Source organism: Canis lupus, chromosome 10 (genome assembly GCF_011100685.1).
Source record: "Canis lupus familiaris isolate Mischka breed German Shepherd chromosome 10, alternate assembly UU_Cfam_GSD_1.0, whole genome shotgun sequence".
Classification (NCBI taxonomy): Eukaryota; Metazoa; Chordata; class Mammalia; order Carnivora; family Canidae; genus Canis; species Canis lupus.
Window position 1 is genome coordinate 62,436,931 of NC_049231.1, and position 25,157 is coordinate 62,462,087.

A 25,157-nucleotide genomic window follows, 5' to 3' on the forward strand; every position below is an offset into this window, starting at 1 on the left:
TAAATTATTTTTATTATAATGTAAATTAAATGTGCACTAACAATACTAGGTATAAACACACCCATACACCCTTAAACCAAATTTACAAATTACAGACACAAATGAAAACTAAAACTAACAAAATTCAAACTAAAAATGTTTACCTAATGCTGTAAGTAATAGTGTTTTGCTGAAATTAAATTGGTGATTATAAAGGAAATATTGTATGGTCTATTATGGCACAAAAATTTTTGTATTCAGCCTGTATTGCCACGTGCCTTTCATAGACTTCGTTCTTTTTCCACTTTTCTCTCTTTAACCTACTAGGAGGCCTTATCATGATGTTACTTGCCTTCCCTTGACACCAATGCCTCTCTCCTCTACTGGTCCCTTCCCTATCTTTCTCTTTTTATTTTTTTTTTATTTTTTTTTTTTTTAAAAGGAGTCCCTCCTTTTTTTTTTTTTAATTTTTATTTATTTATGATAGTTACAGAGAGAGAGAGAGGCAGAGACACAGGCAGAGAGAGAAGCAGGCTCCATGCACCGGGAGCCCGACGTGGGATTCGATCCCGGGTCTCCAGGATCGCGCCCCGGGCCAAAGGCAGGCGCCAAACCGCTGCGCCACCCAGGGATCCCTCTTTCTCTTTTTAAAAATTAGCCTTAGACAATTAAAATATTTCCTGGTACAATTTAATTGTAAACAGAAAAGCGGATAGGCACTGAAATACTCTGTCATCCTGATGAATCAGGTGATTTTTATTTTATGTTCAAAATCAAAACTTAAAATCTAAAAGTTCTTACAGGGAATTCTTTGATTTCTGGTAATTCATCTATAAAACCTAGTTTGAGAAACACTGACCTCAGAATTTTTGCTGTTAACAGGAACTAAAATGAGTGAATCACCTCAGAGTTCTCTAGAAGTAGAAATAACATTATTGATTTTCCCCAGTAGATTTTAAGCATGTTCACCCTTACCCTGGTCCATCATATACACTCAATAAATACTTGTGGAATTAGTGAATGAACCAGTTCCACCATCTTCTTTTGCAGCTGAGAAAACCAATACCCACAAAAAATTACTTGTCCTTGGTTATGTTATATATAGGCTTTGTGAATTGATAAGGGAACTTATTTTTTTAGTATATATTATCACTCCCTAATTTATGCTTTTTCAAACCTTTTGGTTAAGTTTTGAAACTTGTTAGGTTTTAAAATGGGGCAAACCCATGAATTCAACTACTGTTCTAACTTTTTATCATGAATAACTTCAAGCATATAGAAAGTTGAAAGAATAGTAGTACACCCCTGTATTCTTATATAGACGCCGTATCTGCTTGATCTATGTAATTTTCTGTGATACTTAAAAGTGTCAGATACTGTGACACTTCACCCCATAGACTACAGCATACATCTCCTTAAATTAAGGACGTTATTTCATAACCACAATACCATGGTTAAACCTAAGAAATTAACAATAACTATCATATCATCTAATATTCACTGTGTATTCGGATTTACCCAATTATTATTTTTTTTAACTAAAATACAACTAAATGTGAATAAGACTATATGTAAGTAGTGTTAAATTTTAAATAGTTTTTTAAACATTTTTTTATTTGAGAGAGAGAAAAGGCATGTGCATGTGCACACAGGAGGAGGCAGAGGGAAAGAATTCAAGCTGGGGCGCCTGGGTGGCTCAGTGGGTTAAGCATCTGCCTTCAGCTCAGGTCATGATCCCAGGGTCCTGGGTTGGAGCCCCACATCAGGCTCCCTGCTCAGCGGAGAGTCTTTCTTCTTCTCCCTCTGCACCTTCCTCCTGCTCATGCTCTCTCTCTATCCTGCTTGCTTTCTCTCACAAATAAATAGAATCTTTTTTTAAAAAAAGAAAGACTCTCAAGCAGACTCCCTGCTGAGAGTGAAGCCACTGAGATCTTGACTTGAGCTGAAATCAAGAGTCAGATGCTTAACCAACTGAGCCACCCAGGCATCCCTAAATTGTTTTTTATTACTAAACAAAACATGTCCTTAATGAACACACACACAAAGGAAATAAGTGAAAAATCAGAATAATATCTAAAGTAAGTTGTTAGCACCTTGTATATATCCTTCCAGATACTTTTCTATACATATAAGAATTCTTAAGATGGACATACAACAAATGTACTGTTTTGCTGCTTGCTTTTTCACATAGCATACTATAAACATCTTTGTGTATCAATTAATAGACTTTTGCAAGCTATGAGCTATTTCATGATTTATTAAAACCAGCCCCTTTTGTTGAATGTAGGCTATTATTTCCAACTTTTGGCTACTACAAATAACACTTGTAAAATATCTTATTGTTCTTTCCTTAGAGGATAATACATTTTTAAGACTTTTCTTACATATTGTCCACTAAAAGGGCCATCAGTGTTATATTCCAGTCACCTTAGCTGAGTCTTGATCCCTGTACTTTTTATGTCATGTATTATTTATGTATGTGTGTCTTTTCAAAATTCTTATTTATATATATTTTTAATAAGTGTTATTTCAGTTTTAATTTAATTTACTTAATTTACCTTAACTCCTAAAGAGGTTGAACATTTCCCAGAAAGAAGCAGGCTCCTCACTGAGATATAATGTATGAATCATTACATTTTTCTAATAACGTTATAACATTGGTTTTTCATGATTTGCCCAGACATTCATCACCACTTTTTTTCAGGTGGGAACCAGTCGTGGGGCTTGATTCTAAGAACCTGGGATCATGACCTGAACTAAAGGTAGATGCTCAACTGCTGAGCCACTCAGGTGCCCCTAAAGTCTTCATTATTTAAATAAAGAAAATCTAGTGTCACAAAATAGATTATTTTTGGTTTCTAATGAAGGTTGATATTTGGTCTGATTCCTGGTGGAAACTCAGTTAATGTAAAAATAAAAGCCAAGTGTTTAGCTAGATTATTACAATTGTCAACTGATAATAAATACAAACCATGGGGGAATATGGTTGTAAAGGTGCTTTTCATTTTCCTATCACAGCATAAACATATTGTGCCATTGGGTTAAAGCGTATTTTAAAAAGTTCTATGGGCTCCTGGGTGGCAGCATCTAACTCTTGGTTTTGGCTCATATCATGATCTCAGGGTTGTGAGATCTGGCTTTGCAGGCCTGCTTAAGATTCTCTCTCTTTTCCCCTCCCTCTGCTCCTCATCTCCTCCACCCTCTGCACATATGCATCCATGCTCTCTCTCAAAAAGAAAGTTTACTCTGAATTTTAAAGAAGAAAAAAGTCAGAAGCTTTTGTATATTGAAGTGTGGCTAATTTTCTAGGAATTACCCAGCAGATTAGAATTCGCTTGTAAAAAATGATTATAGAAAAATATCAAATAGAAGGCAAGAAAATAATCTTATTTTTTAACTAAGAGGAACCTGCATTTCCTTCCTTTTATGTCATTACAGTGTGCAAAAAGGTTTGATGAACTGAAGAGCAGTGGAAGTTCGCCTGTTGATAACCAGTATAGTCCTCTAATGGCTGCTGGAGAGAGTCCTGTGGAAACTTTAGCCACATATATCAAATCCTCCCTTCTTGACATGCAGGGAGACTTTCAGGAGACTCCAGTTGGTCAAGATGCAATTTCCAAAACAGGTCAGGTTTGAAAACAAAATGCAATACTTGTCCTTATGATAATTTTACAAAATATGCATTTCAATCAACCTTTTTTTCTTTATTTAAATGCTAATGTAAGCATTACTAGAAAATCTATTAGGATTTGTCTCTTTCTGAATTTTAGAAATGTGTCCTTGCTATATTTGAAAAATGTTGTAATGTTAATATGCAGGTCAAAACACGATCACTATAAAAAGCTTTTTACTATATCAAAATTTACTACTACAATCTGTTAGCCTAGTTATGTCATAAATTTCAAAAAGATTTGACCTATACTTTCTACTTAATTTTTTTTCCTAGAAAATATTGCTTTCTTCTTGTGTTATCTACACTTTTATTGTAGTTAGCAGAGGCTTCAAATGACACAGTGGCAGGATAGAAAAGATGTGTTTTCTGCAGTTACATTGGAAATAATAACTGATTTTAGAAATTCTGAGTGTAGTGAATGATTTGAATCTCAGCAGCAGTAGTCAGAATACTGGTATAAAAATTTGCTTCAGGAACAGAGAACTATACTGTTGGCTTTTGAACATTTGACCCCTGTCCATTCACACCATATCATTTCTTAAATCTTCAGTGTAATGTTAGCAATGTGTGATCCTTTTTTTGTACTGTTTCTTACATATACCTTTAGAAATATTAAGGGAAATGCCACCTAACAAAGTACCATTTAACTAGCCTTGGAAACCATGCATTTACAGTATAACCATTCAGTAAGTAAAAACCCATTCTCAGCTAGACATGCTAACCTCCCCCTTTGTTTTTGTATGTGTTTGTTTCTGTATTTAAGGAAGACATAGTATAGCTTCCACAAGGAATTGTTCTTCAGAAAGTGAAAATTGTACTACTCGTAATGGTGGAGAAAAGACTGAAGAATCTGAAGGGTAGGAGGCTGGTTCTTTGCTAGATAAGATTTAATATGAATATCAACCTTAAATTATAAAATATATGATTGGTGATTGTATATATCAGTTACCATAATTTAGGAGTTTCACAATACACAATTGTTGAAATTGTTAGGATCAGAATAGTTTATATGTTGAACTATGCCAGTGCTTGATAGGTAAACATATGGCTTATTCACATTATAATTAAATTGGACTACAGTTTTCCATTTTAAAAATTCATTTTCATATTTGTAAATATTAGGAGTAACCTCTACGAATAAGTAAGTTTGAAAAACAAATTTTAAAACCTAAAGAAAAATATCTGCCATTTGTTCTCCAATTTTATTAAACTAGATGTATATTTTAGAGCCATTGAAATATAATTCTCATTATAGAAACACTTAAAAATTAGAATACACCTTTCAGTATATTGCAAGTTTTGATTGTTTTATATTTTACATACAATATGTTAGACATATTTCAAGTATTCACCTTGATGAGTTTTAACAAATGAGTTTACCATACATGTAACCATCACTCAAATGAAGATACAGAGTATTTTCATATCTGAAAGTTCCTTTCTGTATTTTCAGATCCAATAGGTTTTTTTGTAACAGTTTTATTCATATATAATTCACATATCATAAAATTTACCCTTTTGAAAAAGTTCTGGAGATGGATGGTAGTGATGATCATATAACAATGCAAATGTACTTAATGCCATTAAACTGTACACGTAAAAGGGCTGATATGACAGCTTTTATGTTACGTGCATTTTACAACAATAAGAAGAATTACTCTTTTGAAGTATATCGTTCAATGATTTTTAATTTGTTCACATAGATTTTTAATGGATAGTTTTGTTTGTATAGCACAAAAATTTATCAGGTATTTTTTTTACTGGAATTATCTAGTATTTCATATTGTGGACCCAAAAGCCACAGAACCATTATGCTTCATTATAACAGCCATTACCTATTTATATTTTGACTGTAATTTCTTTGGAAGAACAATTTATGAAGTTATTTAAATTCCTTTGACTTTGACAAGAATATTAGCTTATAATCCTTTTTCTGGTAGTCCAATTTTGTTTCAAATGTATTTTTTTTGTACTAGAAAGTTATGGAATTCCATTGAACACATTAAATTCTTATTGTAGGAGAGTGTGTCTCTATTCTGTTTTGTAATGATGTGAAGGTAGTTGTGGATCACACTAATATTTCTTTTTTTGAGGTGGTATAATTTTCAAGGGAAAGTAAATGCAAGGAGTATATAATTTTTGAAGCAGTCTTTCAGATGCATTATCTGAACTTACTCTTAAATTGTTTTTTAAATATGTTAATATGCACATTGTAGTCTTGAGCCCTTTTTACTATATTTACTAATTTATATTTGATGAATGCTTAGAAACAAACTCTCTTGCTGTTAAAAATAACTAAGTAGCCATGCTAGTGTTTTGATTCTTTAATGAATAATTTTAACTGTTATTCCTAATTATTAGTAATAAAATTTTAGTCTTTAGTCTTTACTCATCATACCCATAACCATGTAAAAGTGCCATTTTATGTTCTTCACAAGAATTAGAATGTGTTATTTAATTTTTTTGTGAATTGGTATTTTTTTTAAATTTTATTATTATTGAAAAATAAACTTTAAGCCATGTAAATTAGAGTCCTATAGTAAAATATTTTTGTTACGCTCTTAAGTTATTGGGCTTAATAAGCTTAATAGCTTAAATAAAATTAGTCAAAACCTAAGATATAGATCAGATTAGCAAGACAATGAAAAATTCTGGATGTCAAACCCTTATAAAATTGATGTATGGTCAAAACTTCCAAAAATCTTGTTCTCGTGCTTCCAATAAATGTCAGTATTCTTGGCTCCTCTTCTAAAACTCTAATAATTTCATTTCTGTGTAACATTTTTTATGAAGGCCAAACATGGTGATCCATGTATGCGATGAAGCAAAAAATTTGAAAGAAGATTTTATTTGCCCACGAGATCTTTTGATATCAGAAATGAAGTACTTTGCTGAATATTTATCTATGGATGCCCAGCGCTGGGAAGAGGTGGACATTTCAGTTCATTGTGACGTTCACATTTTCAACTGGTTGATAAAATATGTTAAAAGGAACACTAAGGAGAATAAAGATTGTGAGATGCCCACTTTAGGTAAAAGACAATCTATTGCTTATTTTGTAGTGAAATTTATGTGTCACCTGTTAGTTGCTTCAGGCCAAACATGCAATGTGGAAAATTATTTGGACATTAGTATCTGTGCTGAGATTAGTTACCACCTTTTAGGAAACTGATACCTTATCCTTTTTTAGTAGATTGTAGTGAATGTATGACAAGTGGACAGGTCTCTAGATCAGCAGTTCTCACTGTATAGTACATGGACCTCTGGAATCCTGGAGATATTTTACAGGATTCACAAGGTCAAGACGGTTTGCATTATAATACTAAAGTGTTATTGTCTTTTTCTCTGTGTTGACACTTGTTCAGATGGTACAGAAGTAATGGAAGATAAAACTGTGGGAGCTTTAGCACACATCAGGGCAGGGCACCAAACTGTACTAGTAGTCACCCTATTCCTCAATACCATATGCTCATAGATTAAAAGGAAAAAAAAAACTAGAAGAAAAAATTCACTCTCACTTTAAGAATGTCCTTAAGAAAACAGTAAAAATTATTAATTTTATTAACTCTTGACCCCTGAGTATGCATCTTTTTCATGTTCTGTGTGATGACATGGGAAATGCACTTCTGCTGCACAGTGAAGCATGATGGTTGTCTGGAGGAAAAGCACATGTGCAGTTGTTTGTGTTGCAAGCTAAACAGGCTGCTTTTTAAAAAGAGAAAGCCATTTTTACTTGAAAGAATGATAGGCAAATTATGGTTTTTCAGACTTAGGCATTTGGCAGATATTTTCTTGAAAATGAATTAAGAGACTGGTCTACTAAAGGGAAACAACTGACCATATCTATTGTCAATAACAAAATTCAAGGTTTCACGTGAGAGTTAGAGTTAGGAAACCTTGTACCTGCTTCCACATGCTTGACAGCTTCTCCATATTTGAAGACTTTTCTGATGAGACTAGTGGTAATACTAAAATGTGACTTTTTAAATATATGTTTTACAATGAAATGTTTCAACATTTAGAAGGTCCACATAACTCAGCGAATCAATATTTTTCAAATGATCAGTGCATGTTGTTAAAATCATGTATGGGTTAAAGATCCATTCAAAGTGCAAGATAAATCCTTTGACTTTAGGATAACAGAACAGGAAAAGTTTGTTTGACTTCAGATCCTGTTACAACTAACCTTTAGATATTTTTTTTTTAATTTTCATTTATTTATGATAGTCACAGAGAGAGAGAGAGAGAGGCAGAGACACAGGCAGAGGGAGAAGCAGGCTCCATGCACCGGGAGCCTGATGTGGGATTCCATCCCGGGTCTCCAGGATCACGCCCTGGGCCAAAGGCAGGCGCCAAACCGCTGCGCCACCCAGGGATCCCTACAACTAACCTTTAAAAGAAACTACCAATCATTAAGTTGGGAGTAACATAAGAGAAGACTACCCACACATTGAATGTAGAAACAGATATAGTATCTAGCTGCCTTCTCTTAAGTCAGGCATTGAAGAAATTTGCAAGAAATATCAGTGTTACTCTTCTTGTTAACTTGTATTTTGGAAAATATAACTTTTCACAAAATATGTTACTATGTAATGAGTTTATTATTCTTTTAAAAAGAATTGAGAAGTATTTGAAATTTTTCCCTGTTTTTATGGTCAGTACTGATAAAATAACCTATCTAAACAAAAAAGCGTCTTAAGATTAAAAGTTTTAAGAACCAGCATTCTAGATGAAAGGATGGTAATTTCTTAGTAATCTTTAGTTGGGTATAGACTTGTATAGGAAATCACAACTGTGATTTAATAAAGTCTTCTGGTACACTAGAAAGCAGCACCAAAATATTTTTTAATTTTTTATTAGTAAATAAATCTATAGGGACAGTATAAAAATCTCCTGAAGAAATATATATTTCATTACATTGTAGTGGACCAATTTAATGGAAAAAAGTTTCTAGTCGTTCTTAAATAAAATTACAAGATTGCTAAATAAAAATTTTCAGCCAGAGGCTGGAGATTCCAGATCACCCAGAAATGATATGTATATGTGAAATAAATCAAATTATGTAAAGAGAAATAAATATTGTTTGATCCAGCATATTTATGCATGTAGTAAAGATAAAAGAAGTGGAGCAAAACCAATCATTCTGTAATCTTTGACCTTATATCAATGGCTACAAACATAAATTTTTTTTAAAAAAATTTTTTTGAGAGATACACAGAGAGAGGCAGAGATATAGGCAGAGGGAGAAGTAGGGAGCCTATGAAGGACTCGATCCCAGGACCCCGGGATGATGCCCTGAGCCAAAGGCAGATGCTTAACCACTGAGCCACCCAGGTGCCCCAAACATAAATTTTTATAAAAGCAATCTTTGGGGGCACCTGGGTGGCTCAGTCAGTTTAGCTTCCAACTCCTTATTTCAGCTCAGGTCATGATCTTGGGGTTGTGAGATTGAATTCCCACATTAGGCTCCACACTCAGGAGTCTGCTTGAGAGTCACTCTCCATGTCCCTTTGCCCCTCCCTCGACTTGTGTGTGTGTGCACGTGTGCACGTTCTCTCTAAATAAATAAGATCTTTTTAAAAACAAATAAATAAATAAATAAAAACAATCTTTATTCTAACCAGGAAAACCACCAAAATGCTTAATTAAATCTCTAATAATGCAGATGATGAGTCTTAGCTGGAATGGGCTATATTACACTTCCCTGAGGGATTTTTCACTAGTTCCCTCCTCCCTTCACCATTGCTATTTAACCTAGAAATACTACTACTTTTTTTTTTTTTTTTTTTTTAGAATTTTACTTAAGGCAATTGTTAAGGGGAAGGTCTGGTAATTTGTTTTTTTTAATATTTTTGTTTATTTATTTATTTATGATAGTCACACAGAGAGAGAGAGAGGCAGAGACATAGGCAGAGGGAGAAGCAGGCTCCATGCACCGGGAGCCCGACGTGGGATTCGATCCCGGGTCTCCAGGATCGCGCCCTGGGCCAAAGGCAGGCGCTAAACCGCTGCGCCACCCAGGGATCCCGAAATACTACTTAAATAAAGATTAGGATTACTTATTTTAATCAATGTCTGCATAGTCCTTTATTTAGAAGAATTGTCTTAGTACTATAATGCTAAAAATCACAGCTTTTTTTTTTTCTTAAACATATCTCACAGGAGATGACTTAGGTTTACCAAAATAATAGTGTCAGTTGGCATTTCCCCTTCCCTGGTTAGGCCTCTCAAGGCTCACTTCAGCCTGCCTTTAGGAAGTAACTTTAGTACTTCAACCATAGTAAATTTTATCTTTCAGAATTTTTAAATTAAATATTTGTTCATAACAAGCATTTTACTACTTTTGAAATAATTTCACTACTAACAAGTGCTTTCATTAATCATTTAAAGGAGTTTCTCACTATGATTTTTTTTTATGTAATGAATTATAGTCTCACTTTTAATTATATTTTTTTTGTGATTTAGGTAAGGAGAAAAGTTTGCATGTGTCCTATCTTTTACTGGAGTCTTTTACTTGATATAAATCTAATACCAGCGCAGATTTACTATGTGCTTTTCCTATACCTGTATCTAAAAACTGGAGTCTTTTACTTGGTATAAAACTATACTCTGTACCTTGTATTTTAACACTACATTGTCTTTCTTTCATGTATCTAAGATATATGATGTAGTATGGTTATAATAAATTGCTCTTATAATGTAACATCCTCCTTTAAGGTGAGAAGGAGCCTGTTCTGAGGAGGTTGAAGTACAAATCAAAAGGAGAATTTAATTTTTTTCTTTTTTTTAGAGCCAGGAAATGTCATTTCAATTCTTATTTCTTCAGAGTTTTTGAAAATGGATTCATTGGTAAGTATTAACAAAATATCCAGGCTCTTTTTTGGGGTGCCTGGGTGGCACAGTCAGTTAAACATTACTCTCAATTTTGGCTCAGGTCATGATCTCAGGGTTGTGAGATTGAGCCCTGCGCTGGGCTCTACTCTGGGTATGGAGACTAATTAAGATTCATTCTCTCTCTCTTTTTCTCTCTTCCCCTCTCTCCCTCCTCCTTCCCCCCCACCTCTCTCCCCCTCCTCTCTCTGTAAAAAAAAAAAAAAAAAAAAATCCAAGCTTTCTTATTCACCTGTGCTTAATTTAACATACAACTTGATTTTTTCTTCAAGTGTCTAGAAATTTTTAAGACATCTTACTAAAATAGTTGTTAATTCAAAAGTGTGATTCTGTAACTGAACTAAAAGGAATTTCCTCCTTAGTTACAGATAGAGACTACATCAGGTAGAGTTGTCACACAAAGGAAAACTATTTGCAACAAATAAGGAATAACTTCCAAAATCAACTTCCATTACTTCCCAAGCAGGGGTGAGCAGTTCCTTTTATTTAGGGTTTAGGATAAATATCCATAAAGAGGAGCTCTGTCATTGCAAGTAAAGATGGGTCATAAGATACAGGCGACCTATGCTATTTTAGTGAAGCTTGTGCTCTTCTTAGGGTAGAGACTTCAATATGATAATAAAGCAGAGGTAACTGAAGAGGGGAAGGGGTTATGAGCATCAACTGTGTGGTATCTTGGTATCTCTGTTAAGGAATGCATGGCCGACCTTACTTTGGAAACAGCAGAGCATTTACCACCAATTTGTTGTCTCTTACATGGTCAGGCTATTTCCAGGCTGATGGAAACTGTTTTTACATTCCCTTGGTTCCCTTAAAATCCTTAACTACTGAGGTCTTTGTATTTCTTTGTAACTCTGGCACCTCCTAGGAGGTTCTGCAAGAAGTGTGCTTGGGCAAGTAGGACACAGATACAGAAAATAGCGTGGGCCCTAAAATGACTTCTCCTATGTTAGGAAAGTTTTGTCTCATCTTTCTTATTCTAGGGACTCCTAATTCTTTCTGCTTACAATCCCATTAGAATTAACTGCTCTTAAAAAAAAAAATCAACTGCTCTTTTTCTGTGGAAAAGGGGTTAGACTATTATGTACCATTAGTATATCATGCCTATAAAGTAAATTTATCTTGCAAGGAATAACTATTAAATTAGATGAAACTAAGCAGAATTAGCTTTGATGCGAGAGAGGTTTTGCTCTAAAATCAAATTAAATGAAAATTAATGGAATATATTTTCTAAGTAATTTCTTTAGGCAAGTTTTACTTATTTGTGTCTTTCATTTATAATTCGGTGAATTAAAAACAAATATCTAATTATTACTATAATCGTGTATTTGTAAACCAGATGCTAACATCTGTTGCTTAATAGTAATTGGTAAATGTAAAAACGCAATATGTATATGCACATATCAGGCTCTACATTAGATTTATTTGTTCCTTTTATTTAATTATTCACATGTTTATATATGTTTATGTTAAAGCAGAGTACTTCTTTGCTATATTAACAGATGTGAAATTTGTTTAATTGGGGTTTTACTAGTTCTCCATATTCTTCCTTAGTTGCTCCCCATTTAGTTGTTGGCATTAATTCAGGGAAGGGTTACAGAAAAAAGCAGAGATGAAAAGGGTCCTTAACCTTTGAGTGTTGAAGTCTAAGCCCTACAGCATATTTTTTATGCCATAAACAAAATATTTTGAAAATACGTGAATAGCCAGCACCACTTTCCCTCAAAACCCAAGTCTACCTTAAAAAGTAAGTAAATATACCTCAGGTTGGAGAAGGGAAGAAAATCAGAAAGCAAGCACAACACAACTGAGAAAACCCTAAAGTGACTAAAATTATATCTCAGCCACTCAGAGGTAGAGGCTTCATATTGCCACTGGGTCTAGTGATTGGAAGCCACATACCTTGTATACTTGAGTTTGTTGACTGAGATTTATATCTGCCGCAATTATGAAAGATTGTACTATTGTTTAAAGTATGCTAAGAAAACTGAAGATTATTTTCCTAGCTCTGTATGTGTTTGTACAAATATGGCCTGTTGGCTCACTTTGGAATAGTATAGATTAACCAAGAAGGTTATTGACATGACATGACATCATGACATGACATGATCTTTCATTGCTACTCTTTTCAACATTCATTTTCTATCATGTGTTTTTTTAGGTTGAACAATGTATTCAGTATTGCCACAAAAATATGAATGCCATAGTAGCTACCCCATGCAACATGAACTGTATTAATGCAAATCTTCTTACACGTATAGCTGATCTTTTCACACACAATGAAGTTGATGATTTAAAGGACAAGAAAGATAAATTTCGAAGGTAATTTTCTTAATTTAATTTTAACCAAGTGTCCCTATTAGAGGGAATATATTTGAATTTCATTTTAGTGATATATTCTATTTTTAGAATATTTTTAGAAATATTTCTATTTTACTGCAAGTAAAATAAAATGTATCCAGAGCAAATGGCTCTAGATAAAAATTAGTGCTTAAATTATTTTGTATAATGTATATATTGAGTGTATTGTGTTATTGAAGTATGTTAAAAATAATTAAGATAGGCCTTATTATAAAGAGAAAGAATAGTAGGAGATGAGGTCAGCAGTGGTCATATCATTTAGGTACTGTTTAAGTCTTGGCAAAGAGGTAATATTTCACTGTATATATACATGTACTGTATCTTTTTTTATCCATTAATCTATCAGTGCACACCTGGGTTGCTTCCATATCTGGGCTATTGTAAATAATGAATACACATAGGGATACATATATGTTTTCAGATGGAATATTACTTAACCATAAAAGGATGACATTTGTGACAACATGGATGGACCTGGAGGGCATTATACTAAGTGAAAATTTTACCTAGTTTAAACCTAGTGTGGGGTTGAGCAATTAAGTGGATTATAGTGCCATCAATAGAGGAGATATTGGGGTGATGGGGGCATCAAGAGATGGGTTCAGTTCTTAAGATTATTTGATATATTTAATATGCTTTAGGGACATCCAGGTAGGATAGCAGAGATAGGTGGATATATAAGTCTGAAACTTAGGTCAGAAGTCAGAGCTTAAAATAGAAATACAAGAGTAGATAGATTTGAAATCATGAACGGGGTGAGATTTCTTTGCAAGACATTCTTCACTAAATTACAGTGGCAACTTTACTGTAAATTAGGTGACTGTATATGGGAGATGTGTTTTCAAATTAATGTAGGTTTTTTATTTTTTTAAAGATTTTATTTATTCATGAGAGAGACAGAGAGAGAGGGGCAGAGACATAGGCAGAGGGAGAAGCAGGCTCTCTGCAGGAGCCAGATGTGGGACTTGATCCCAGGATCATGCCCTGAGTCAAAGGCAGACACTCAACCACTGAGTCACCCAGGCATCCCATAATGTGGGGTTTTGTTTTGTTTTGTTTTTGAGCAAATACCCAGTAATGGAATTACTGGTTCATATGGTGGTTCTATTTTCAATCTTTTGAGGGACCTCTGTTTTCCAGAGTGGCTGCACCAATTTACATTCCCAACAACAATGCACAAGGGTTCCTTTTTCTCCGCATCCTTACTTTTACTTATTTCTTGTCTTTTATTCTAACCATTCTGACACTTGTAAGGTGATATCTCATTTTGGTTTTGATTTGCATTTCCCTGATGATTAGTGATGTTGAGCATCTTTTGGCTGTTGACCATCTGTATGTCTTCTTTGGAAATTTGTCTATTCAAGTCCTCTGCTCATTTTTTATTTTATTTTTTTATTTTTTATTTTTTATTTTTTAAAACTTTTTATTTATTTATGATAGTCACAGAGAGAGAGAGAGAGAGGCAGAGACACAGGCAGAGGGAGGAGCAGGCTCCATGCACCGGGAGCCCGATGTGGGATTCGATCCCGGGTCTCCAGGATCGCGCCCTGGGCCAAAGACAGGCGCTAAACCGCTGCGCCACCTAGGGATCCCCTGCTCATTTTTTAATTGAGTTGAGGTTTTTGGTATTGAATTATATAAGTTCCTTATATATTTTGGATATTTAACCCCTTATTAGATATATCATTTGCAAATATCTTCTCCCACTCAATAGGTTGACTTTTTGTTTTGTTAATGGTTTCCTTGCTTTGCAAAAGCTTTATATTTTGATGTAGTCCCAATAGTTTATTTTTGCTTTTGTTTCCCTTGCTTAAGGAGCTATCTATAAAAAAGTTACAAAGAAATTATACTGCCTGTGTTTTCTTCTATGAGTTTTATGGTATCAGGTCTCACATTTAGGTTTTTAATCGATGTGAAGGTTTTTTGTGTATGGTGTGAGAAAGTGATCCAGTTTTAATTTTTGCATGTAACTGTCTAGTATTGATTTCTTTGTTTATACTTATATCAGTAGCACACTATCTTAATGACAGTGGCTTTATAGTATTTTTTTAGTATGTAGTAATTTGAATTCTGAGAGCTTAATACATAAAATGGGATTAATATCCTAAATCCAGATCTGGCCTCAGGATATACAGTTGGAATTAATGGCATGAGACTTAAAGTTTAGTCACATTGTGCATAATAATAAAATTTTTATTAACATATATTGAATGCTTAATGCTATATCTAGCACTCTTTAAAAACACTATTTAACCCTCATAAAACCTTGTGAGTTTGGAATTATAAACCCCATTTTATAGATGAGAAAACAAGGTTCAGAGAGGTTAAGTAGTTGCCAGAGATCATATATCAAATTGTTGGTAGATCCAGGATTGTTAAGCTTTCAAGTTCTTCAATATTGAATATTCCAAACAAATATTCTTATAAAAATACATTCTTGATTAAGCACTTATCATTAGGTTTATTTACTTAAAACACTTATAAATATATCATAAATTCCCTAAGAGAGTCTTCCCAAGGATTTATTAATTTTATTTTCTACATATGCAGGTAACTGAGTATTTATTTTCATCACTATCAAGTAACTTTAGTAATATAAACAATAGAAAATTAATTTCTTGGTCATTTGTTGTTAATAGTAAACTTTTTTGTAAGAAGATCGAGAGACTTTTTGATCCTGAATACTTGAACCCAGATTCTCGGAATAATGCAGCAACATTATACAGGTACAGTAATGTGTTTTTCTTTGGTATTCTATACAATATAGCTGAATTCTTTAATTTTACTCCCTTTAAACTTTTCTTCTTGGGTGTTTTTGTATCTTCTTGTGTTATAGATGCTGTTTGTGTAAAAAACTTTTAACAAAGGAAACAGAAAGAAGAATTCCTTGCATTCCTGGAAAAATCAATGTGGATCAACATGGAAATATTATCTACATTCACATAAGGTGCAGTGAAAATAAAATACAGCTTTTAAATGTGAATTACCAGTGTTTTTCTAAAACTTTAACTAGTTTTATAAGGAATAGAATAACATTTTTTTCAGAATGTGATTCAGCTTTGACTTAGATACTTTCAAAAAAAAATTTATATAAAAGCTGTATTTTGTTTACTGAGTAAATTTCATGATATTTTTAAACTTTAAAATAGTAAAAGTGAGTGTGCATTAATCTTGAAAGATATTCTGGCCAGTGCCATAAAAATGATTTCGTTTCATTATCTGATTTTATTTATACAAACATACTGAATTTAACAGAACCAGATTTACTTTCAGGTAAATTTTGGTGAATGAGGAAATTGTCTTTAAAATTGAATATTCCAAAAAAAAAATAAAATAAAATAAAATAAAATAAAATTGAATACTCCATAATCTATTTATTCTTCATACGTTGTCAGTATTCCATTAAGATATAGTTCTATTTTATTCTGCTTTAAATTCAAAACCAGTTGCCATTCTCATTTGGGGGAAAGAGTATCATAAATTGGTATAATATCTTAGAAAACCAAAAATTCTGAAATGTATATATTCTCTAAAAATATCATCCTGCTAGGAATTTATCCAAAGAGATAATGCTAGATTTGTGAAAGCTCTCAAGAAGAATATTTATTGCTATATTGTTTAAATAGGAAAAAAGGGGAAACATCCAAATGATAAAGTGAACTAAAATAAAATATATCCATGCAGTAGTGTGTGTGTGTATATATATATTTTTTGAAGTGTGTATACATATATATATTTTAATATATGTCTATACATGTCTAGCCAATTTTTAATGTGCAGCCTTTGAGAATAATGTTGTAAGAGTATATATTCTTATGTAGCAAGTTGTTAGCGATGAATTAAGTGGAAAAAAAAGGTCATAAAACTAAAACATCACTAAAATGTAAACTGCAGTGTTACTTTTAAGTGATAATATTATGGATGCTTTAATTTTGTTCTTTTTCTGTTAAAAATGTACAGCACTTTTGTTAAAGGAAAAAAATAGTATAAATGTTAAGTTTCTTATTTTAAACATTAAAACAAAGATAAACACATTTGACTCTAGCACAGTCATGCTTAGGTTTTTTTTTTTTTTAATATTTTTTAAGCTTTTTTTTTTAGTAATCTCTACACCCAACATGGGGCTCAAACTCAAGACCACAGGATCAAGAGTCACATGCTCCTCTGACTGAGCCAGCCAGATGCCCCCCAACAGTCATGTTTAAAATGTTTCATTTTTCTCTTCATACAATATTCATTAGTTATAAACCTGGGATTTTATACTTTTTTGCTTTGAGACTTGATCTCACCTTTTGGAAAGCACTTCCATTCTGACAGCAATAATTATTAACTATGTGAAAAAAATTGATATTGACTTCAGCATCCATTTTTCTTGTTTTATTTAAAGTATTTTCCTGTAAGTCATTTGTTGATGACATTTTTTCAGTTGTCTTTAATTAAAACATGTGCCTGTGCAATTTGTAATAGCATCATGACATTTTGCTATGTTAAGGACAAAGATAGCAAAAGTTCAAAATTATTAAGGGACTTGGGAAAAATAGGAACTTGAGTTACACATAGACATTGCAAGTAGGGTTTTAAGCCTTAGCTATTTTTTTTAAGTTTATATTAACTTAAAAAATGTGTGTTACCAAGACCTGATTATATATTATTGTGTTACTCAATTACTTGAGAATGCTTTTTGAAAATAATACAAAGAAATGTTTAGAATCACCAATGATTTTGTAACTTATTTTATAGTATGCACAATCAGAATAAAGTATTGTAAGCCTAAGTCCCAACTATTAACCTGCTCAAACCATATTTAATATAGCTTAGCAAAATAATTTATCTAGTTTAGCAAAATAATTTAGCATTTAATATTTCATATATTTTTCTATTGTCCACAGAAAAAAGGAATAAACAAACTCCCAAGTGAAATTTTTTCTACTGCTCAGTATAGTCCATCCCACAGCTATCATTTGGGAGATGTTTCTATAAATAACCCACAAATTTAAAAACATTTGCTTAAAATAATTTGTTTATGTTACTTGCTTGTGAAATAATATAATAATTGAGGCTCTTTTCCCCAGGGATAAGACTTGGGATGTTCATGAGTATTTGAATAGTCTTTTTGAAGAATTAAAATCTTGGAGAGATGTTTATTGGCGCTTGTGGGGTACAGTCAACTGGCTTACTTGTTCAAGATGTTATCAGGTGAGGGTTTTTTTTTTCTTTTTCTTTTATTTATTTATTTTTTAAAAGATTTTATTTATTCACGAGAGACAAGAGAGGCAGAGACACAGGCAGAAGAAGTAGTCTCCCCATGGAGAGCCCGATGCAGGACTCACTCCAAGGACCCCAGGACTGTGCCCCAAGCCAAAGGCAGACGCCCAACTACTGAGCCACCCAGGTGCTCCTCTTTCTTTTTAATATCTTGCTCTCAGGCAATCATAGCAGGCCTTTTTTTTTCCCTTAAGATTTTATTTTTAAGGGGCTCCTGGGTGACTCAGTCAGTTAAATATCTGCCTTCAACTCAGGTCATGATCCCAGGGTCCTGGGAACAAGCCCCACATCAGGCTCCCTGCTCAGTGGGGAGCCTACTTTTCCCTCTTCTGTTCCTCCTGCTTGTGCTCTCTCTCTCTCTCTCTCAAATAAATAAAATCTTTTTAAGTAATCTCTACATCCAATGTGGGACTCAAACTCCCAAGATCAAGTGTTACATTCTCTACTAACTGAGACAGCCAGATGCCCTGTGTAGCAGGCTTTTTAAATATATGCTGCTTAGGGGATCCCTGGGTGGCGCAGCGGTTTGGCGCCTGCCCAGGGCGCAATCCTGGAGACCCGGGATCGAATCCCGCATTGGGCTCCCGGTGCATGGAGCCTGCTTCTCCCTCTGCCTGTGTCTCTGCCTCTCTCTCTCTCACTGTGTGCCTATCATAAATAAATTTTTAAAAAATTAAAAAAAATATATATGCTGCTTAATTAGTATGTTTGAGTATATTTGGACAGTATCTGACATCTTTTTAACAAAACTAGTGCCAAGAACAATGATACTATTAAACATTGCTTGCATCTGACTTTGTCTCTCTTCATCTTCCTTTTGTCATAGCTGAAATAATCATACCTTGTTTATTTTTTAGAAAACCAACAGATTTTAAGTGACCAAATCTGTTTTTTCAGTGAGGAGAAAAAAAACAAAATCCTTACTGCCTTCAGTTATTTCAAGCTAAACTATTTCTCTCTTAGCCCATTAATTTCTTTAGAAATTCAGAAGCGCTTTGTAGATACAGTACTATTGGTATGTTCTGTTCTTACTGTAGCAGTTGTGTTCCCAAAAAAAGGTTAAAAGATTTTGTTCATTTTTTCATAAGTGAAGTCTTTAATAAAAGCACAAGAAAGCTTGCTATTTGAAGGTACCTATAATAAATCCTTTTAGAGAATAAATAGATCTTTGTAGGTCACAGTTATTCCTAATCAGTCTTAGGTATAAATCCAGAGTGTTCTACATAAAATTTTTTATGAATCCCTAATGTCTCCCTGCGCCCAGGAATTTTCATCTCTCACTTGATTAACATTTCAGTAGGTGGAAGGAAGAGCAGCTTATCAAAACCATCAGAGTGAGTTTTTTTCAAACTATTTAAGTTTCCACAAATGGACTACCAATCCCCCAAATTTTTTAAATTGGATTTGTTGAGGTAAATATCCGAATAGTAAAATTTATCCTTATACAATAAAATCCATCCTTTTTATGAGATTTGACAGATGCATATGGTCATATAAATACCACCACAGTCAAAGCATAAGCCACTTCCCTCAGCTTAGAAATTCCTCTGGGCACCTTCTCAGTCCCTTCTTCTACACCAGCCTCTGGCAACACTGATCTATTTACTGTCCCTATAGTTTTGGCTTTTCCAGAATGTCGTATAAAAAGAATCATACTATATTTAGCTATTTGAATCTGGCTTCTTTTACATAGCAAATGGATTTGAAATTTATCCACATTGTTTTATGTGTCAGTTTATTCCTTTTTAGTGCTAGATAGTCTATTGTATAAATGTATCACAGAATGTTTATTCACTCACTGGCAAGGGACTTTATAGTATTTCTAGTTTAGGGCCATTACGAAAAAAGCAACTATAAACATTTCTATACAGCTTTTCATGTGAAGATAGGTTCTCATTTCTCTTAAGTTATTACCTAGAAGTAGGATTGCTGGATTGTGTGATAAATGTAAGCTTAACATTTATCTCTCCTAACATTTTCCCAAAGTTCTGGAGTCACTTTGCGTTCTTGCCAGTTATATATGAGAGTTCTAGTTGCTCCACATCCTCACTAGCACTGTTCATAGTTAGGTTAGGTTTCTGTGTTGTTGTTTTTTTGGTTTTTTTTTAGCCTTATTAGGTATGTAGTAGTCCTCCCCACAATAGAGTATCACTAATCATCAAGGATATTAAGCTTCTAAAATCTGATATGTTTAGCATGTCAGAACAGAATATGGAGGGATTTTTTTCACTTCTTTATAGCAAATGGAATTTTGATTTACTATATTTATTATAGAGAGTTTATAAACTCATAAAATAGTTCATATCCAAATATTTGGTGTATGAGTGTGCACCTTATAGCTCTTATCTCAAAAAAATTTTTAAAGATTTATTTTAGAGAGACAGAGACTGTGGGGGTGAGGAGCAGAGGAAGAGAGAAAATTCCCAAGCAGACTCCCTGCTGAATGCAAAGCCTGACATGAGGCCCAGGGCTTAATCTAAGGATCTTAAGATTATGACCTGAGCCAAAGTCAAGAGTTGGCTGCTTAACCAACTGAGCCACCGAGGCTCTCCCAGACTCAAAAATTTTTAATCAAAAACTTTGAAAATCATAATTGGAACTAACAACTAAGAATTCTGAATTATAGACTATCTTTTACTGCTTTTATGTTCAAAACCAGTGCTTAAAATTGTTAATTTTGGGGACACCTTGGTGGCTCAGTGGTTGAGCATCTGTCTTTGGCTCAGGGTGTGATCCTGCAGTCCTGGGATCGAGTCCCACATCGGGCTCTCTGCATGGAACCTGCTTCTCCCTCTGCCTCTGTCTCTGCCTCTCTCTCTCTGTCTCCCATGAATAAATAAATAAAATCTTTTTTAAAAATTTGTTAATTTCGTTTTTTTCTTTATTTTACCATTTATAAACATATCTGAAAACTATTTTATTGTTATAACTTGATAAATTTTTTCACCAATGACTCAAAGTGATTACATAGTTTTCATTAGCATTGGTTCTAAATATTTACCTCTAAAAATATGTCAAAGAGGGGCACCTGGATGGCTCAGTGGTTGAGCATCTGCCTTCAGCTCAGGTCATGATCCCAGGTTACTGGAATTAAGTCCCACATTGGGCTCCCTACAGGGAGCCTGCTTCTCCCTCTGCTAGGTCTCTGCCTCTCTCTGTGTGTCTCTCATTAATAAATACATAAATAAATCTTTAAAAGGAATATGTCAAAGAATAATCAAATGAGGCAAATTTTATTTTATTTCTTCATTGGAAAAATCTTTGATTAGCTGTTTATAAAATCAGATATACATCAAGATCAATTTAATGCATCTGAAATTTTAGTAAAGTGTTTTGTTTTTGCTTTTTTCATAGCCTTATTGAGGTATAATCACCTGCCATAAAATTCATTCATTGTAGGGTACCTGGATGGCTCAGTGGTTGAGCATCTGACTTTGGCTCAGGTTTTAATCCCAGGGTTCTGGGATTGAGTCCCACATCAGAGGGAGAAGCAGGCTCCATGCAAGAAGCCCAATGTGGGACTCGATCCAGGGACTCCAGGATTATGCCCTGTGCCAAAAGCCAGCACTTAACCGCTGAGCCACTGAGGCATCCCAATAAATAAAATCTTTTAAAAAAATTCATTCATTTAAGTGTACAATTCACTGATTTTTAGTAAGTTTACAGAGTTGTTCATCCATCACCACCATCCAATTTTAGTACATTTCCATCATTCCGAAAAGGTCCCTTGTGTCCATTTGCTGTAATTCTCCAATCTATCTACAGCTCCAGGCAACCACTAATCTACTTTGTTTCTCTAGAGATTTGCCTTTTCTGTACCTGTTATTTAAATGGAACATACATTATGTAGTCCAGAGTAAAGTTTTTTGAGATGTATAATTTTATTGTAGAAATAATAATTGATTTTATATATTTCTTCTAATTTTATATATTTCTTCTATTCAGGCTTTTCTCTGTATAGAATTTTCACATTGTCAATATCACTCAGAAACAGTGGTTTATCCTACTACAACAAGTTCACTAAATACTATTGGCACTGGTATTTATCCCTGCTGTAACCAGAAGGTTCTTCGGTTTGATCCCACTCAACTTACAAAGGTGAATTTTGGTTTTTGTTGTTTGTTTGTTTTAAAGATTTATTTTTTTAAGTAATCTCTACAACCAACATGGGGCTCAAACTTACAACTTCAAGATCGAGAGTCTCATGCTCCACCAAAGAGCAATGAGCCAACCAGGTGCCCCTCCAAAGGTAGATTTTGGATGTTGCCCTTTTGTAGTTACAGTGCCCACTAACACTATTTATTTAAATCTTTTCCCCTTTCATTGTTTTTAAAGCATAAAGGTGACACATTCATGTAGAAAAGACTTTAAACAATACAAAAATATAGTTAAAAGTAGAAGTCCCTCTCTACACTACTTCCTTGTTCTGCATCTCTTTTTATAGGTAACCACAGTTAACGATTTCCTTTCAGACTTTGTTTTATACATTGCAGGCACAAAATTTTTTATATTGGAAATAGGATAATACTGTTCATATTATTCTGTAACTTGCCCTTTTCAATCAGCAATATACCTAAGTTATCTTTCTGTCATTTCTTTTATTGTTTTGTAATATCCTAAGCCATGCATATATCACAGTTTATTTAACCATCCTCCTATCAGTGAACATTTAGGTTGTTTCCAGATTGATGTTATTACAGTGTTGTAATGAGCATCCTTGCACATATATCTTGGTACAATATGTGAGTATTGCTGTAGGTTAAAGTTCTTGATCACTAACACTTTTGAAAATGTTATGTAATTAAACTTGCCAGTGATGGAAAAGAACCTAAAGCCCTTCTTCCTCTTCATCTATGCAACAGTTCTTTATAAAGCACCACAGTTGTGTCACACACTGTGCAAGGCAGAGAATAATGTAATTTCTGTAAAATTAGTTTCTTCCTTCATGGAGCTTATAGTTCATGCAGTAGTATCAAAAGGAAAGAAAAAAATGTTTGAAGAAGTATGCAGGGCCATAAATGTCAGTAATAGGCTGGTCTGACCTGGGCATTGAAGTCAAGGAGTTGGTATTCGGTTGAAATCTGAAGGGTGGATAGGAGTATGTAAGAGAAAGAGCACTTCGGTCTGAATACCAAGGCCAAAAGGTACATGGTGAGAGAGACTAAATGAAACTTCCTGTTATAGAAAACACACATATTTTAAGAAAAGGCTGGCAAGGTAAATAGGTGTTAGACCATGTAAGGGCCGGACCTGGTAGGCCATGTTTTCTCTTTATTTTGGGTTTTGAAGATCAGTTGCAGTGTGGAGAGTGGCTTGGGAATATTAAGTGTAGTCAGGTATGAGAGAAGTTACCAAGTAGTGTTAGAGAGAGATGATATGATAGCTTGGCTTAGGGTTGTAGAGATTAATTCAGTATTTAGGAGATAATATGGCTTGATTGTTTTATCACAGAGGAAGGAGTCAAGGATAACTCAGTTTCTTGCTTGTGCTACTAGATACTGGTAGTGTTATTGAGAAGGGAACAAGAAGGGAATTGGGTTTGGAGAGAATCTCATGCGTTCTGTTGTGGACATTTTGAGATTGAGATGTTTTAGGAGGCAGCCAGGCAAAGAATGTTAGATATATGGGTTTTGGGGCTCAGAGAATGGGCTACCTGGAGGTGATAATTTTCAGTCTTCTTGCAAATAAGTAAGAACTGAAACCAGCAGGGATATGTGAGCATAAGAAGAACAGAGAGTCTACAGCGGAGCCTAGAGAAACTCCCGGAATTTAATGGCTGGATAGCAAAGCATGAGCCTACAAAAGACAATGATCAGGAGTAGCAGAAATAATAGGAGGAAAACCAAGGATGTTGTCATGAAAATCAAAGGAGTAGTGTTTGAAGCAAGAGAAAGTGGTCCATGGGGCCAAATGCTGCGAAGAGGTCAGATAAAATAATCAAAGAAATTTGTCCTTTGACTTTGACAATTTGGAATTCATGTGCAAAGATCTGTTTTGATGGGAGTGCTAGATCAATAATTACATTATAGGTATTTGTTTATTGTTTCTGCTTTGTTTTGTTTTAATAGGAGAGGTCTTTTTAAAAGTGAGTGGGAAGGATCCAATTGAGAAAGGGTTGATGGTATAGAATTGTGAGGATGCAGAGTAGGATGGGATCATAAGCACATGCGGCAGTATTAATTTAGACAAGAGGAAGGGGAGTTCCTCTATTGTAACAGTAAAGAAAAAGTAGAATGGTTGAGGATATTTGTAAAATTGTGTTTTTGTCATTTGGATGATAAGATTTTCCAATCTAATGCATTTTTTCTTCTCTATAAAGTAGGAGGTAAAACCATCTGCTAAGAATGAAGGGAAAGAGGGATGGTTCTAAGGTTTGAAGGAAGTATCGAAGGTTTGAAATAGTCTTTTTGGAAAATGTGAGTGAATTTTCCAGAGAAAGGTTATAGCTTATTAAGCAATTTGAGAGCCCATTGGAGATTGGTAATCATAAATTTACAGTGAAATCCAACATGCCGTTTATGTCATTCTCTCCTGTAACACTAAGCTATTTGAATGCAAACATGGAGGAAATGGGTCATTGAGCTCATCCAGTTTGGGGTTTTGCCAGATGGGTATGATGAGATTTAGGGCCAAGGAATTTGGGTTATTAGCATGATTGTTATTGAAATGGTGGATCATGGGATTAATGCTGGAAGGTAGTTTGTTATATTTTCAATCAATTACCAACTTCTGTTAGTCAGAAATTTTATTGGTGAGCTAATAGGTTACCTAGATATAATGTTTGTTTTTTTTGTTTTTTTGTTTTTTTTCCTACATAATGTTTGTATTTAACATTAGGGGGACGCCTGGGTGGTTCAGCTGTTGGGCGTCTGCCTTCAGCTCAGGGCATGATCCTGGGGTCCTGGGACTGAGTCCTGCATCCGGCTCCTTGTGGGGAGCCTGCTTCTCCCTCTGCCTGTGTCTCTGCTTCTCTCTATGTGTCTCAAAT

General features: G+C 34.1%; 1 protein-coding gene across 3 annotated transcripts in view; it reads left to right on the forward strand.

Moving 5' to 3' along the window:
• Nucleotides 1-25,157, forward strand: part of KIAA1841 (uncharacterized protein KIAA1841 homolog) — a 54,359-nt gene that overhangs the window by 4,650 nt on the left and 24,552 nt on the right. Inside the window, exons 2-11 of one of the 3 annotated variants that reach the window (XM_038551356.1) lie at nucleotides 2,684-2,741; nucleotides 3,418-3,604; nucleotides 4,416-4,509; nucleotides 6,446-6,684; nucleotides 10,443-10,501; nucleotides 12,705-12,865; nucleotides 15,544-15,630; nucleotides 15,741-15,851; nucleotides 17,977-18,100; nucleotides 22,115-22,267. In XM_038551356.1, coding sequence (XP_038407284.1) covers nucleotides 3,487-3,604; nucleotides 4,416-4,509; nucleotides 6,446-6,684; nucleotides 10,443-10,501; nucleotides 12,705-12,865; nucleotides 15,544-15,630; nucleotides 15,741-15,851; nucleotides 17,977-18,100; nucleotides 22,115-22,267 — 1,146 coding nt within the window. In that variant the 5' untranslated portion in view covers nucleotides 2,684-2,741; nucleotides 3,418-3,486. The remainder of the gene's footprint in view (nucleotides 1-2,683; nucleotides 2,742-3,417; nucleotides 3,605-4,415; nucleotides 4,510-6,445; nucleotides 6,685-10,442; nucleotides 10,502-12,704; nucleotides 12,866-15,543; nucleotides 15,631-15,740; nucleotides 15,852-17,976; nucleotides 18,101-22,114; nucleotides 22,268-25,157) is intronic. The other 2 variants (XM_038551355.1, XM_038551357.1) reach the window with 2 other exon arrangements.